The 16,422-nt window shown below is 43.7% G+C and overlaps 2 protein-coding genes across 2 annotated transcripts in view; one reads left to right on the plus strand and one right to left on the minus strand.

Annotated features, from left to right (window-relative positions):
- The first annotated feature begins 4,532 nt into the window (after positions 1 to 4,532).
- On the plus strand, positions 4,533 to 9,649 carry tlr2 (toll-like receptor 2). The gene is made up of 12 exons (XM_069175577.1): positions 4,533 to 4,620; positions 5,215 to 5,474; positions 5,710 to 5,866; positions 5,954 to 6,103; positions 6,368 to 6,574; positions 6,668 to 6,790; positions 7,158 to 7,308; positions 7,896 to 8,060; positions 8,140 to 8,319; positions 8,394 to 8,534; positions 8,611 to 9,116; positions 9,201 to 9,649. Exons 2-12 carry the CDS (start codon positions 5,216 to 5,218, stop codon positions 9,607 to 9,609), a joined length of 2,448 nt encoding a protein of 815 aa, XP_069031678.1. The 5' UTR covers positions 4,533 to 4,620; position 5,215; the 3' UTR covers positions 9,610 to 9,649.
- A 135-nt stretch (positions 9,650 to 9,784) lies between these two features.
- The window catches only part of rnf175 (ring finger protein 175), a 10,879-nt gene continuing 4,241 nt past the window's right edge, over positions 9,785 to 16,422 (minus strand). Inside the window, exon 9 of the mRNA XM_069175562.1 lies at positions 9,785 to 11,239. Within this exon, the coding sequence (XP_069031663.1) occupies positions 11,119 to 11,239 (121 nt within the window). The 3' untranslated portion in view covers positions 9,785 to 11,118. The remainder of the gene's footprint in view (positions 11,240 to 16,422) is intronic.

The raw sequence follows: 16,422 nt of genomic DNA on the forward strand, positions 1-16,422 counted from the left end.
CTGCTGGGACAGTTTACCCAAGCTGAGTCACAGCTGGTCAATCTGGAGTTTGTCAGGGAACAAAAGGCCAAAAGGACTGACAAGTTCACTTTTTAAAGAGTTTGTCAAACATATGTGAAGTTATTGTGATAATATGTTTTCAAACCAACACTGCAGCCCACAGCGTTTACACGTTTACAATTTCCCTGATCAAATCTGCAGAACCGTGTCAAGACACCAAGTAAAGCAAGGCTGCTTTTTAGCCCTTAAAAATCCAGTCAAATTCACACAAAGACGCCCGTTCATGGCGTACCCAAAGTAAATTAAAAGCTGTTCTTTAATTATTTTTTGTGTTTGCATGAGTTCGATCTTTTTTTAAAGGGAACACTCTGAAGTTTGTTCCCCAACAGTCAGAATCACTGTCGATTCTTTTGACATTGAGTTATACAAGTTTGAACACAGTTGAACAGTTGCAGGATAGTTTTGACTATTGAGCAGTTTTAAATCAGATTTTTGTTTTAACCTAGAATATTTTGATGAGATCCTTCACGTCAGAATTTTAATAACAACTGTTTTTGGTAATGTGTCTACCGTTAAAAGTGTAAACATATAAACTGATGTTACTATGCTTTTAGGCAACAAAATAAAAACTCTTTCATGTCTCAATCAGAAATTGATCCCTGGCAGTGGATAGTGTCTCATGTCGGGAACTATTATGGACTGACTATAGAGTTTTGTTTACTTAATTTCCAACAGAAGGGACTCCTTGTTTTTCGTGAGTCAGTATGTGCACACACACAGCTCTGGCCTAATGCCTTAACAAAACTTTAGAAAAAGTAGTGAGTCTGTTACTGCTGGGAATTAGTGAAATGAAGCCTGTGATGTTTGCTCGAGTCCAAATGGGTACACAGCGCTGCGTTGTGAAATCACCAGCCTTAACACCCACACATGTACACAAACTTCTACGAATAAACTCAGTGGATGCGTGAAGATAATGTACATTCAGTCTGCAGTAAATACGTTCTCCTTTTATGAAAACTATCAATTTTATGAATTTTAAATTTTCCATTGTTAACAGGTAACATGTTCAAAGAAAAGGGAATAATAACTGACATTTAACATTTGACTTGTATGCTTGTGGGCTTCCGTTCATGTTATCTAAGCCAGCACATTGGTGCAGTTGTCAGTGTTGTTGTCTCAGTCTAAAAGTCCCATGTTCGATCCCTGCCATGTTCTTTCATAACTTAAAGTATGTCGTCCAAAATATAACTGACTAAGTTCTGGTTTCGATCCAAGGGCAGTTTGACTTAGTTTACTTTTAGGTTATTACTTATGTAGGAACATGCAACTTCCACATGTCAAGTCCCAGGCAGGGATCGAACCTGGGACCTCTAGACTGTGAGACAACAACGCTGACAACTGCACCAATGTGCTTGCTTCTATAATGTGAACGGAAGTCATACTTATAGCATGTCGTCAGAAATATGACAAAAAAGTCATACTACAGCATGTCATATTTCAGACATGCTGTAGTATGACTTTATGATATTTTGGACGACATGGCATGACCTTTTTTTTAACATGAACAGAAGTCAACAAACCAACATTATATAAGAGGTAAATTGGGGCAGTGGTTTGTGCTGTCGCCTCAGAGTATCAAGATTCTGGGTTCAATCCCGGGTCAGGATGATTTTTCGTGTTGTGCAAAAAAAGTCACACTGTAGTATGTCGTACATAATAAAGAAAAATAAAATACATGTCTGGTAAAATGGACTAGTGGTTAGCAGTGTTGCCTCCCAATCAGAAGGGTGCAGGTTCGATACCTTCCCTGGAAGGAAGACAAACGTCTCATGAGGAGACCCATCCTCGAAGTCAGAAGGCTATATGATGTTTTGAACGACATGCTATAGTGTGACTTTATGATGTTTTGAACGACATGCTATAGTGTGACTTTATGATATTTTGGACGACATGCTATAGTGTGACTTTATGATATTTTGGACGACATGCTATAGTGTGACTTTATGATATTTTGGACGACATGCTATAGTGTGACTTTATGATATTTTGGACGACATGCTATAGTGTGACTTTATGATATTTTGGACGACATGCTATAGTGTGACTTTATGATATTTTGGACGACATGCTATAGTGTGACTTTATGATATTTTGGACGACATGCTATAGTGTGACTTTATGATATTTTGAACGACATGCTATAGTGTGACTTTATGATATTTTGGACGACATGCTATAGTGTGACTTTATGATATTTTGAACGACATGCTATAGTGTGACTTTATGATATTTTGGACGACATGCTATAGTGTGACTTTATGATATTTTGAACGACATGCTATAGTGTGACTTTATGATATTTTGAACGACATGCTATAGTGTGACTTTATGATATTTTGAACGACATGCTATAGTGTGACTTTATGATATTTTGAACGACATGCTATAGTGTGACTTTATGATATTTTGGACGACATGCTATAGTGTGACTTTATGATATTTTGGACGACATGCTATAGTATGACTTTATGATATTTTGGACGACATGCTATAGTATGATTTTATGATATTTTGGACGACATGCTATAGTATGACTTTATGATATTTTGAACGACATGCTATAGTATGACTTTATGATATTTTGGACGACATGCTATAGTATGACTTTATGATATTTTGAACGACATGCTATAGTATGACTTTATGATATTTTGAACGACATGCTATAGTATGACTTTATGATATTTTGAACGACATGCTATAGTATGACTTTATGATATTTTGAACGACATGCTATAGTATGATTTTATGATATTTTGAACGACATGCTATAGTATGACTTTATGATATTTTGGACGACATGCTATAGTATGATTTTATGATATTTTGGACGACATGCTATAGTATGACTTTATGATATTTTGAACGACATGCTATAGTATGACTTTATGATATTTTGGACGACATGCTATAGTATGATTTTATGATATTTTGGACGACATGCTATAGTATGACTTTATGATATTTTGGACGACATGCTATAGTATGACTTTATGATATTTTGGACGACATGCTATAGTATGACTTTATGATATTTTGGACGACATGCTATAGTGTGACTTTATGATATTTTGAACGACATGCTATAGTGTGACTTTATGATATTTTGGACGACATGCTATAGTGTGACTTTATGATATTTTGGACGACATGCTATAGTATGACTTTTCAAGTTGTCAATCGTGGCTACAGAGGCATTATGCCTTCGCTGTTATTAACATTTCACATTAAGAGGAGGAAACGTCCACGGTACTGATGCCACAGCTCGACCAACTGCTCCTCTGCAGCGCACCACTTTCTCCAGAGAGTCCTCCGTCATCCTGTTGGTCGGCGTGAAGGAACTCGTTGTAGGATTTGTCAAACTAGGCTGGTAAAATCAAAACACTTCAGACGTGCTCGGCTCGTGGTCGGAGCGTCGTGCGGAGTCACCGACGCCACATCGCTGTTCCTCAGTGACGTCCCGCTACGAGGCCCGTCGCTCGTTCATTCATATTCGGGCCTGACGTTGGAAATTTTGCAGCAACGACTTAATTGTCTCAAAATCAGGGCAAATTCTTGTAGTTCAGCTTTGAACTGTGACGAACTAGAACCAAGTCTTAGTGTCATTTTTGGAAAGCGAGACAGTTTCCCAAAATTCTGAAAAAATTTAAAGGTGGAGGGCATTCTGGGAAAATTTTGAAATTTTTTGATGACGGCATATTTGTAGGAAGTCTGGATGCTTTTGGTCAGTGTCCTTAACAGGATTGTCTTTTGAAAAAACATTTTTGTAAAGTTTGAAAAGCAGGAAAAGCACAGAGCTTCAATATGTATTTTAATGGTTCTACTTTGCATATAAACACTGTGACAGAGACTGATATGAAATGATGATATCAAACAGTCCATTTCAAGATTTTCTGTCAGTAACTGCACATTCGCTGATCTCTACTGAATTATTCTCTTTTTTTGAAAAAGCCAAACCGAACCCACACTTATGATATCCGTTTGCTCTGACGAATCTATAAGACAGTAGGAGTCTTCAGAGTCAATTGAAGCCAGAAAGTTGAGCCGGAGGCAGACAGGAAGTGTTCGCGGTCACGGTCCTGTGCATAAAGCAGTTACAGTATGTTACATAACAGAAACCACACAACACAATATGACATGTGGCTGCTTTATATTTATCTTTACTTTCAATCTATAACAGCGTTGGTCAAATTCAGAGTCTTTTTCCTTTTTCCAACTCACCATAAGAACATTTTTAGAAAACAAAACTCGCTTCCAGTGCAGTAAAAAGACTTTACATTTTAATGCATTTAAATGTGCTATGATGATTTTCCATTACTTTTCTTTAAACGTTGCCACAAACCTGTGAATTTCTACAAGCACACGCTCGGCCAGGTTCCCTCACGAAGGTTCATTTACATACTCACTACCTCTTTTTCACGCTTGGTTCCAGATGTCACTTAGTTCCTCTCATCAGGTATCAAGTCATAAAACCCTCCTCAACTCACTCTGTGCTCTTTCTCACTTTTAATTATCTTCTGCTACATTATCAGGAATCAGCGTGACGAAAAACAAAAGCAGGTAAGGCGACAGGGACTTAAAATCGAACAAGACATGATTCAGTTGTTGTTTTTCTGTCTGGTTGTGTCACATATAATCAGCGATATTACAAGAAAAGGGAAGCTCTTATAAAACATTGAGTGTTAATGTCTCACTAGCTGGAAGCGGTTTCCCAGTAAAAGGTAATTATTTGATATTTGACACAAAGCCAGGTTGTTGTTTTTTTTGTCGAATGCTGAAAGCTGAAATTAACTTGGGTTGAAGGTTTTTTTAAATTGCTGTTCTGAGCGTGTCGTGTTTTTCTGAATGGGAACAAATCTGTGCAGCCGAAATCTGCAAAACAAAAATTCTGAACACAAAAGAGCGGAAGTGTTCGTTGGTAACGAGGTCGGACAGTTTGAGTCCTTGTTTGGAAACAGGATGCACGAGGAGTTAAAAGTCTTCACCCACTGTGGAGAGTTGTGTTGGACATAAAAGCTTTTGAAAAATCACTACAAAACGTTGGAAGACTTCCTCATTTTATCTCATCCCACTTCCTCCCTGGGTTTATTTCACTTGTGTCCTCTACAAACTGATCTCAGTCCATCCAACTCATTCAAATTTGTTTTCCTACAGCATGAGACATCGGACAAGCTGCTTCTTCACCCTCCTCTTCCTCCTCCTCTGGGGTCAGAGGTCAAACACGGACGACGAGAGGTCATCCTGCGACCGCTGCGACCTGCAGCTCTCCTGCAACTGCTCCCGTGGCGGATTTGTCCGGGTTCCCATGGTAACGGAACGCGCCCTGACTCTCGACCTCTCGTTCAACAGCATCACCGTGGTGTCCGATGACGACCTGACGGACCACGCGCGACTGAGGGCTCTGGATCTCCACGGTAACGCAGATGGATTTATTTTTTTTTTTTATTTTTTTTCAATAACAAGGTGAAAAAAGAATCTGTAATTGCAGTGGACTGTTATTATTATATATCAATATTCAAAGATTAGAACATGACCAAGAGTAACAACGTCGATTACAAGAAGGACTTGTTGATCACCGGTCCAAAGGTTGACCCTCGGAAACCGCCGATAAGATGTGCTTGTGTAGATGTAGATGTTATTGTCCTCCAGGAAACGGACTGGCTTCGATCGGTCCGTCGGCGTTGGACTCTCTGTGGAGCCTGGAGGAGCTCGACCTGTCGGACAATCAGCTGACCGCTCTCAACCACAAATGGTTCGACAAGCTGGAAGCTCTGCAGCGGCTCAACCTGCTCCACAACCCGCACAGGTACGGAGACCAGGAGGAATCCTCCATGTTGAAAGTGATGTTCGGGTGTCTTTGAGTGACAGCTTCCTCTCCTCCGCCCTCCTCCAGCCGCCTGGGTTCTCCTCCGCTGTTTCGGGGTCTCGTCCGGCTGAGGCGGCTGGCGTTCGGAGGTCCGGCTTTGCAGGAGCTGAGGAGAGGCGATCTGTCTGGAGTCACCCAGCTGGAGGAGTTCACTGTGCACGCCAACAACCTGACCAGGTGTCACCCGTGTTTGTTTGTGGTTTCATGAGGGGAAAAGCTCTTTCAAATAAAGTACTTTTTCATGTAAATCAGGTAAAACGCAAAACCGACAAGGAGTTGGTCTCGATCCACATTTGGTGCTCTCGTGAGTATTTGGGGAATCAGGATGGCGTGAAGTGTCATCAGATCTTTTCTTGAGAGTGTATAAACCAAAGATTGAAGCGGTGATTGTTGAATCCTTTTTTAAGGTCTCGCTGTCTTTTTACTTTCCCGTCTCGGCAGATACGAGTCCGGAGCTCTGGGGGACATTTGGCCGCTGGGTCGCGTCACTCTGAGCCTCCACGGCCCGTTTTTAAACAATGTGCCCTTGGCCTCGGCGGTGCTCGGGGACGTGTCCTACCCCGAGACACCGATCACTCTCGAAGACCTCCATCTGATTGGGAATCAGTCTGTTCAGCCCCTCAGAGAAACAGCCAGGAGGAGGATCAGGTCCGGCCACAATCTGCTTTTCTTCTGCAATAATGGAGAAAGATAACAAGAAAGCTAAGACGCCCGTCGCTCTTCTGTGGTGTCACCGTTTAGGTATTTGAGCTTCCGCAACCTGTCGGTGTCTGATGAGGCCGTCGTGGAGCTCCTGGTGGTGGTCGACGGCGTGCCACTCACATCCTTGTCCTTGGAAGGCGCCAGGCTGACGGGCGAGGGCAGGTGGGAAACCAGCACGATCGCCTTGTAATTAAATGACGTGTTTCTCCTCTTGTTATTTGGGGTGAAAATTTGCGTCTCAACATTTTTTTTCCGATCCGTTGAAATAAAGCTGTTGATGATCACATGTGAGGTGCGATCAAAAAGTTCAGAGACTCTTTGTGTTTGGACGAGCGCTGAGCAGGAGGAAGCTGCAACCTTCATGTGCAAGTTGTCCAAATAAAAATCTGTTGATGAACTGGTGCTTGAACATTTGTGATTTCACCATTTCTGAGGCTGAAACTTGACCACAGGGACTGTTGTGTTGTTGCCGGGGGAAACCCCCAGTAAGCTGCTCTATTGTGGTGTTTTTTTCTCCGTTTGCCGGTAGGTGGGAGAGAGCCCGCTGGACTGACCAAAAAAACATCGACGTGTTCTTTGTGCGGGACGTCGTGGTGCTGAACATCTTCAAGTTTGTCTCGTTCCTACAGCTGAAGTTTCTGCTGACGTACCCCAGGAAGGTCTCCGTCATCAACTCCAAGGTAAAACAGCTGTGGTCGTAGTTGCTCCATCAATCTGCTTCACAGCTGGAGCAGAGAGCTTGATGGAGGCGGTGCTGCCAGATGTACGATAATTATTGTATTTGTATGATAATTAAGGCAATCAATCAATAAATCACTGTTATATCAAAGAAAACTGACCGTGAAGCAACCAGTAATGATCCTGTAGCTGGAACACCGTCAAGCACCTTTCAGTTCTGATTTACCGGATACTAACTACAGTAGTTGTTTCATTTTATACAAGTTATTGGATGTGCTCAAACAGAACTAGTTCTTAAGCTGCAATATTATTTGAATGTAGGGATCACGGCGCACTTTCAGATATCAAACACATAAAGTAAGTTTTTACTCACTGAAATAGCTTTTACTTCACCGCATGGAGACCTGAGCGTTCAGTCCGGCCGGTTCCCGTCTTTTCTTCCAGTTTTATGAAGTTGATTTTCTAAAAACGGCGGTAGAGAGAGCAAAGTTAGTCTGACCCTTAAAGACATGACGGACACGTTAATGGGAACTACAGCAGGCTGGTATTAAACAGTATTTTACCTCAGATTTGATACTTTTTCCGTCAGGTGTTTGTGATGCCATGTCCCACGTTCAACCTGCTGGTGAACCTGCAGTACCTGGACCTGTCCGACAACCTGCTGACCGACCTGACTCTGGTGGAGACGCTGTGTGACAGAAACAAAACGCTGATGGACCTCAGAGTCTTAAACATCAGCGGGAACGCTCTGAAGGTGTGAAACGTGAAGTCAAATCAGTAAAAGTATTGAAGGGTTTTGAAGGTATGACGAGAACTTGTCTGCCTCTGTCCAGTCTTTGTCCACGGTAAACCGGCTGGTTGTTCAGCTCTCCAAACTGACCCACCTGGACATCAGCAGGACCGGCTACAGCTCCATGCCCTCCAACTGCTCCTGGCCTTCCACCTTACGATACCTCAACATCTCTGGGGCGATGCTCACCGTCATCACTCCCTGTCTACCCACAACCCTGGAGGTACGGAGACGACACCGTGCAGCGCTGAATCCCGGCAGCCCTGACCCTTACACCTTGTACTTCACTATTTACAGGTGTTGGATCTTAGCAACAACTATCTTGAGGGCTTCACTCTGCACTTGCCTGTCCTGCGAGAGCTCCACCTCTCTGGGAACAAGTTTCTACGGCTGCCTCCTGGATGGCTCTTTCCCAATCTGCAAACACTGGCTATACAGGTAAGAACCCATCGTATAGTTCTGCTTCCAATCCTGCCTGCGTTCCCCGGTGTGACACGCCCACTGTTTTTCACAGTCAAACATCCTGAACATGTTCGGGCCATCGGACCTGCGGTCGTACAGACGACTCGAGAACCTCCAGGCGGGTCAGAACAAGTTCATCTGCTCCTGTGACTTTGTGCCTTTCCTCCAGTCGGGCCTTAAAGGAGGCGGGGATGTGCAGTTAATGGACAGGGAGGACGGCTACGTCTGCGACTCCCCTCTCTACCTGCAGGGGGAGGTGGTGGGTCGAGTCCGACTCTCTGTGCTTCATTGCCACCAGGTTTTGTTCGTGTCCGTGAGCTGCGGGTCGGCGCTGTTTGTAGGGATTCTGGTGTGTGTCCTGCTGTGGCGCCTCCATGCCGTCTGGTACCTAAAGATGACTTGGGCGTGGCTCAAGGCCAAGCGTAGCTCCCGACGGCGGCGGCGCAGAGATATCGCGGGTTCAGAAGCGTTGCTGTCCTTCGATGCCTTCGTTTCCTACAGTGAAAGAGATGCTATCTGGGTGGAAGACTTCTTGGTACCGGAGCTGGAGGAGCCGAGGTGAGTTGTGTTCTCGGTACCGTTGCTGTGGGAGTTTACGACAGCAGAATCAGATAACCTGTTTCCTTGTTAATACTTCTACAGCGAGACCGACTCTGCGAATCCCAGAACCGCCCGGCCGTTGAGCCTGTGTCTCCACAAGCGGGACTTCCTTCCGGGACACTGGATTGTGGACAACATCATGAGCGCCATGGAGCGCAGCCGGCGGACCGTCTTCGTCCTCTCCGAGAACTTCGTCCTGTCCGACTGGTGCCGCTACGAGCTCGACTTCTCCCACTTCTGGCTTTTCGACGGGAACAGCGGCAGAGACGCGGCCATCTTGGTCTTGCTGGAGCCGCTGTCGAAGGACGACGTCCCCAAACGCTTCTGCAAGCTGCGCAAACTCATGAGCTCCACCACCTACCTGGAGTGGCCTCAGGACGAGGACAGGCGGGGCGAGTTCTGGAGGAGTCTCCGCCTCGCGTTGAGAGGCGAGGACGAGGAGGATGACTGAAAGAGAGAATTTAAAGAAAAGAGAAAAATGAACCAAGAGCAGTAAAAATGAGTCAAGTTAAATGGGTCATTATGAAAAAAGAAGTAACCTGAAAGACTGAGGCAACCAATTCATGATTTTTATGTATAACTGAATAATCTATGGAGTAATATGAGCAACACAACTAACATTTTGTTTCCCACAAATTCAATAAAATGAACAAAACCTGAAATAAAACTTTACAATTTTGACTAAACTGTTGGTGTTTTCCATCAGAGTGACGAGTGACTCTTTGTTAAGGTTTTATAAATATTTATTAAATACAAAGTTATTATCAGCAGCAGTTTTGATATGAAAGCATTTGTAATTAATTTTGGCAAAAGATCGGCGGAGGACGTTTCCTTCAAACTACTGAACATTTGGAGTGTTTTCCTTCGTTACGTTGTGCCGACATTTTGTGGCGTGACACCAGACGTGACGTGGAGCTTCTGGCTGCAGCGAAACCCGTTCAGAAACAACTGCTACAATAAGTTAGCATCCACTTCAGCTTCTTATAAATTAAAACGTGACGCGACAGACATTCAAAAAGAAACTTTGGGAACAAAGACACAGGAAATGTAAACAGAGAGAACTGCCCTTTTTGTAACCGATGTGCAAAAAGCTGCAGCAAACTCGTTAGTGGTGTCGACAGGATCAAAAGGCAGGAGTGTGCAAATAAAACGACACCTTCATGACAAAGAAAAGCATTTTGTTGATCCGAACAGAAACCGCATGCACGAGGGCGACAATCCTCTCCGTTCCCAACCAGACGCATCTTCCTCACGTCCGACTGTCAAATACTGGATCTGTGCTTAAAATAGTCCCGTTCCAGACCCGCCTGCAGACCCGCCTCCAGACCTGCCTGCAGACCATCTCAAGACAATCCCCAGACTGCCTCCAGACCCGCCTCCAGACAGCCTCCAGACCGCCTCCAGACCCGCCTCCAGACCACCTCCAGACCCGCCTCCAGACCCGCCTCCAGACAGCCCCCAGACCGCCTCCAGACCCGCCTCCAGACAGCCTCCAGACCGCCTCCAGACCCGCCTCCAGACCGCCTCCAGACCGCCTCCAGACCCGCCTCCAGACCCGCCTCCAGACCTGCCTGCAGACCATCTCAAGACAATCCCCAGACTGCCTCCAGACTGCCTCCAGACCGCCTCCAGACCCGCCTGCAGACTATCTCCAGACCGCCTCCAGATCGCCTCCAGACCCGCCTCCAGACCGCCTCCAGACCTGCCTGCAGACCATCTCAAGACAATCCCCAGACCGCCTTCAGATCGCCTCCAGACTGCCTCCAGACCATCTCCAGACTGCCTGGGGGTCGCAGCGGGGGAAAATGTGCAAACGTTCGGTCCAAGAACACGAAACACAAGCAGCCCGAATCGTTTCCTCGGAGCGCCGGCTTTCGACCGTTTGCTGCCAAACGTTTTTATCGCGCTCTTCTCGACCCCCCTGGACCTCCATAGGGCGGCGGCGGCGTTCCTCGGGGCTCTACTCGAGGCCCAGGGTGAAGTTAATCCCGTGAACGATACCGATGATGATGGGTTGCCAGGCAACCAAGTATCTGAGCCAATCCAGCAGCTGCCCGTACAGGACGTGTGTCTTCTCCCAGCTGGCAGGAGATGAAGGAATTAAGGAGATCTGACAAAACAACTAAAAACAGGTCTTACAGGCACAATGCAGCCCTGTGGGATCGATGGAAAAATAATGAACTCATCATACTTGTCGAATGTTTGTCTATCTGTTGCACAGCATGTTCTTATTGTCTCAGGAAAGAGGACCTATTTATCTGTGCACAGCATGGTCTCAGACATGACGTCTCCTGTCTGGATCCTGTGACCTACGACCTCACTCAGTACTATCTGTGCACAGCACGGTCTAATTTATGACGTCCATATGTTACGACGTCCATTATCTTGTGACCTACAACTGAACTCAGATGTAAAGGGAACGGGGATGGATGTCAACTGTTTGTCACACTGTATAAAAGCTGAACTACGGAGGAGAGACGCTGAGAAATGCTGGACATCTTTCTTTGAGTGGACATGTATTTGCTCCTTCTTGCAAGAATAAATGTCCGATATGTTTGATTTTGAATCCAGCCTCTGAGTCATGTTTCAAACATAATTGGTCCTTCGAGCCGGATCCCAACATCCCTCTCCGGAAGTAGCCTGAAACCGTGCACGGGGGAGTCTGGGACTCCTGAGGAAAGACCTCCGCCCTGTTTCTTTATCGAAACAGTTTGGACATTGGTGAGACCAGGACTAACTGGAGAGAGGAGGGGTGACGGGATCCTAGAACAAGGCTGATTCACCATCAAAGGTCAGGGACCTACAGGTAACTAAGTCGGGGACTTAGGAGATAGGTCAGGGACCTACATATAAAAAAACTTCCGGAGTATAAAATAAATAACATAAAATAAGACTTCCGGAAGATGAAATAAATAGAGACTGTGAGTGTCCTACAGTGTAAAGGAGAGCCGAAACCTTACGGTATGAACCTAAACTCTCCTCTGCAGAAACCTAACGGTGCCAAAAGCAGATATCACTGTATAAAGACCGGTTGCTCAGGTGAACTCCATACTAACTGGTTGGCTCACAGATAGAAAAAATGGGATCATGCTGTAATAAGATCGAAGAGATACCTCTGGAGGGAGACGTAAAACGCATGCACTCAAAAGGTGCAGATTACATCAAATATTTTTTTATAAAAGAGAGAAGAGGAAAGTTGAAAAGAGAGAAGAGGAAAGTTAAAAAGAGAAGAAGGAAGTTGAGAAGAGAAAAAGTTAAAAAGAGAGAAGAGGAAAGTTAAAAAGAGAGAAGAGGAAAGTTAAAAAGAAAGAAGAGGAAAGTTAAAAAGAGAAGAAGGAAGTTGAGAAGAGAAAAAGTTAAAAAGAGAGAAGAGGAAAGTTAAAAAGAGAGAAGAGGAAAGTTAAAAAGAGAAAAAGTTAAAAAGAGAGAAGAGGAGAGTTAAAAAGAGAAGAAGGAAGTTGAGAAGAGAAAAAGTTAAAAAGAGAAGAGAAAGAGAAGGAGATGGGAGAGATTAAAAACAAAAAGGCGGGAGAAAAGAATAAAGCTCCTAATGCACCAATACTATATCTAAGAATTGAGATACATTTCTCCCAGAAATATAATGAAGATGATGATTATGTGGTACAAAAACGAACCAACATGGGACCCGATCCTCCTCCGTACCCTAACATGGGAGACGTCCCGGTAACAGCTGATCCGCCCGCTCCACCTATTCCGCCTCCGGCTGCTCAGCCAGCTTCTGTCTCCGAACCCACGACACCGTCACCAAACTCCACCCCTCTACTCCAACCCCAGACAGCAGCCAAAAACTTACAATGCACTTATAGTCGCTTTGGATAAAAGCGTCAGCTAAATGAAATGTAATGTAATGTATTGTAACTTTTACGAAGACAGAATACTCTGAAGTATATTATCGAGGGGATGATGATGAAGGAGATCTCAGAAGGAGGACGCGAGGTGGATGAAGGGGGGCTGGCGGCCGTGGGGAGGACCACGAGAGACAAGTAGAGACACCTGCTATAATTGAAGGGAGGAATGGACACTGGGAAAGAGACTGCAGGTGGTGGAGAGACGGGAGGGACGGAGGAAGAGGAGGAGGAGGAGGAGGAGGAAGAAGAAGAGGAGAAGACAGTTGGCGGTCGCAGACGGGTTCAGCATGACTAACCACAACCACTCCAGGATCAGGTTATACAGAAACACTCATTCACATGATTCACAGACACGGACCAACTAGAAACTAAAGAGGAGGAGACCAGTGATGTGTTAGAGATAAGTACAGTTGAAATACTCAAGATAAACCTTTTGTGACTCTACTGATAGAAGAGATTGAAGTAACCTTATTGTGCGATTCAGGAGCATGTCGGTCACTTATTAGGAGTCTAGACGAAGGACATAAGGAGGCCATTTTAAAGGCACCAAAACCAGACAAAAAGACAAATGATGTCATTTTTAGGAATGACAAATTTCTGTTGGAATTGGATTCCAGATTATGCAGAAATGACTTCCCCACTGTCTAAACTCATTTATGATGACCCTATGGCTGCCCACGATAAAATACAATGGACACCAGAAACAAAACGATTTTGAAAAATATGAAAAAATTGTCTAATCAACAAAAGATGTTGCTGTTGAAGACCTTTGCCCGAGACAATGAGATATAAAAAAAGAAAAAAGAAAATCAACAGTGGAAGACAAATAAATCACAACAAAAAGACGATGATTTATGGAGATGACAGGAAGGCAAGATGATACTCCAAAAAAGTTTATATAGATATGTGGCTTTTTGAGCCATGAGATGAACCATGTCTCAACAGGAGGGATGGTATCTATAATAAACTAAGCATGGATGGTATCTATAATAAACTAAGCATGGATGGTATCTATAATAAACTAAGCATGGATGGTATCTATAATAAACTAAGCATGGATGGTATCTATAATAAACTAAGCATTTACAACATATGGCTTTACAAACTACTAAAAAAAATTCTGAAAGTGTTGTGAAGCCTCACGGCATGAGTCAGTGTGTCATGGTCTAGAAAAGTGCCTTGTCATGGTGTGTAATCAACATATAGGTGCAGATTGCTGAACGGACCTCCTGAATACACCTCAACCATTGAAGAAGGATGAGACCTTTGCTGAACCACATAACTCAGACATACCAGATTAAGTAAGCCGGCATTCCCCCTGTGGTGAAGTCTGGCTACAAAGGGAGGTGATACCAATAGGGGTACTTGTCTCAAACCAGTGAAGAAACCAACAAACACCCTGGTGAGTAGGTTCTGGTGAGCTTATTATGGTATATCTGTGGACGGACAGTTCAGCTACAATGGCTCAAGGCAGCATAACATGGCATCCATTCAGGAGGATAGGACTCTGAGGCCTCAGAGGGACCTTTGTTTTCTGATAGTCACAGCTCTGCTCATAGTACTCTCTATATTTTGGTACGGAGCCAATATAACATACCTGACAATCAGATATCAGAAAACAAGACCACAATAGGACCTCAGACTACTGACAAAGTTCACAGCACTAAAAGAACATGTGTAAAGGCTGGTGGAAAATATGCAAGGAACAAAAAATCAGTACCGGGTACAGGGAGCATTCATTCTCACATTCATGGAAGGGCAACAGGCCAGTCTCATGTTTGACGCATGTGTGGAAAGACTGCAGCTTAGTTTGGTCAGACAAATATCTGTGAATGGTAGCATCTGTGTCGACCTAAAACAACGACTGTCTCTGATTAAAGGATCTACTGCACCAGGTTGTCACGTACAGATCTGTCACCAAGGCTCTACGGGGTCTTACCGCCCTCAGTGAGGAACTTGCTGTAAATGCTGGGATTGATGATCCTTTTTCCAGGATGATGGAATCTTGGTTTGGTAAATGGACAGACCTGTTCCTCGCCTGTTTCACTAGTGTTTCAATTACAGCAGCCATACTTATTATTTGTGGTTGTTGTTGTATTCCCTGTATCCGAGGATTGATCCAAAGACTGATCAATGTTACATTGACTAAACAGGACATCCTTTATATGTGAATTCCTACAACTGACCGATCGTGCGAGGCCACTAACACGACACCGACTCCACCTACGACTGAAAATAATGAATCCCCTGCCGAAGCTTGAGAGAAATGGCAATGAAGATGATGAAGTCTGGTTGAACAACACTCAACAACAGTTGTGTGATCAATATGATTTTCGTAATGATGATTCTTTTATTTTTATTTTGTGTAGGTACTTGTTATACTTTGTATAAACAGGAGGGAGATGATGGAAAAATAATGAACTCATACTTGTCGAATGTTTGTCTATCTGTTGCACAACATGTTCCTATTGTCTCAGGAAAGAGGACCTATTTATCTGTACACGGTATGGTCTCAGACGCCACGTCTCAGAAACGACGTCTCCTGTCTGGATCCTGTGACCTACGACCTCACTCAGTACTATCTGTGCACAGCACGGTCTAATTTATGACGTCCATATGTTACGACGTCCATTATCTTGTGACCTACAACTGAACTCAGATGTAAAGGGAACGGGGATGGATGTCAACTGTTTGTCACACTGTATAAAAGCTGAACTACGGAGGAGAGACGCTGAGCAATGCTGGACATCTTTCTTTGAGTGGACATGTATTTGCTCCTTCTTGCAAGAATAAATGTCCGATATGTTTGATTTTGAATCCAGCCTCTGAGTCATGTTTCTAACAGGGATCGATGGCGATTCACTGAATCGTTAAAAAAAACTTGAAACAGGATGTTGAGAGTATTTTTGGACGTCTTATAAACTTAAAAGGAAGTTTTTATGATGGGATGACGGGAAGAGAAGTATTCACATCGAAACAGTGAAGCACGGCTGAAAACTATTTCTGCTGGAAACAGGCTGACCGTAAGAAGATATTTATATATATTACAATTAAAAAAAGATAGTAAGATTGCTTCGTGGTCATTTTCATCGTCCCAACATTCACGTAAAATTAACATTTAATTGAAAGCTGTGATTCAAAAAAAAAATAATTCACATTTCTTCGTGCCAATAGTTTTTTTTTTTTTTTTTTATCACTACAAAATACGAACGTTTCAGGTTTTATTTTCAAAACCAAACTTTGAAGTCAGCGTCGGGGATCCATTAGTTTTTATGTTCGGCATGTCTTGAACCAGCTTTAAGATTCTGCCCTTATTTGTTGCCTCTATTTATTATCTACTAATTATTTATTCATGTGCTCTGTCATTTTTATTTCTCTTTTGAACCTTATTTATA

The sequence above is a fragment of the Embiotoca jacksoni genome, unplaced genomic scaffold (genome assembly GCF_022577435.1).
Source record: "Embiotoca jacksoni isolate LCO1_2020_lvr unplaced genomic scaffold, fEmbJac1.0.p SCAF_68, whole genome shotgun sequence".
Classification (NCBI taxonomy): domain Eukaryota; kingdom Metazoa; phylum Chordata; class Actinopteri; family Embiotocidae; genus Embiotoca; species Embiotoca jacksoni.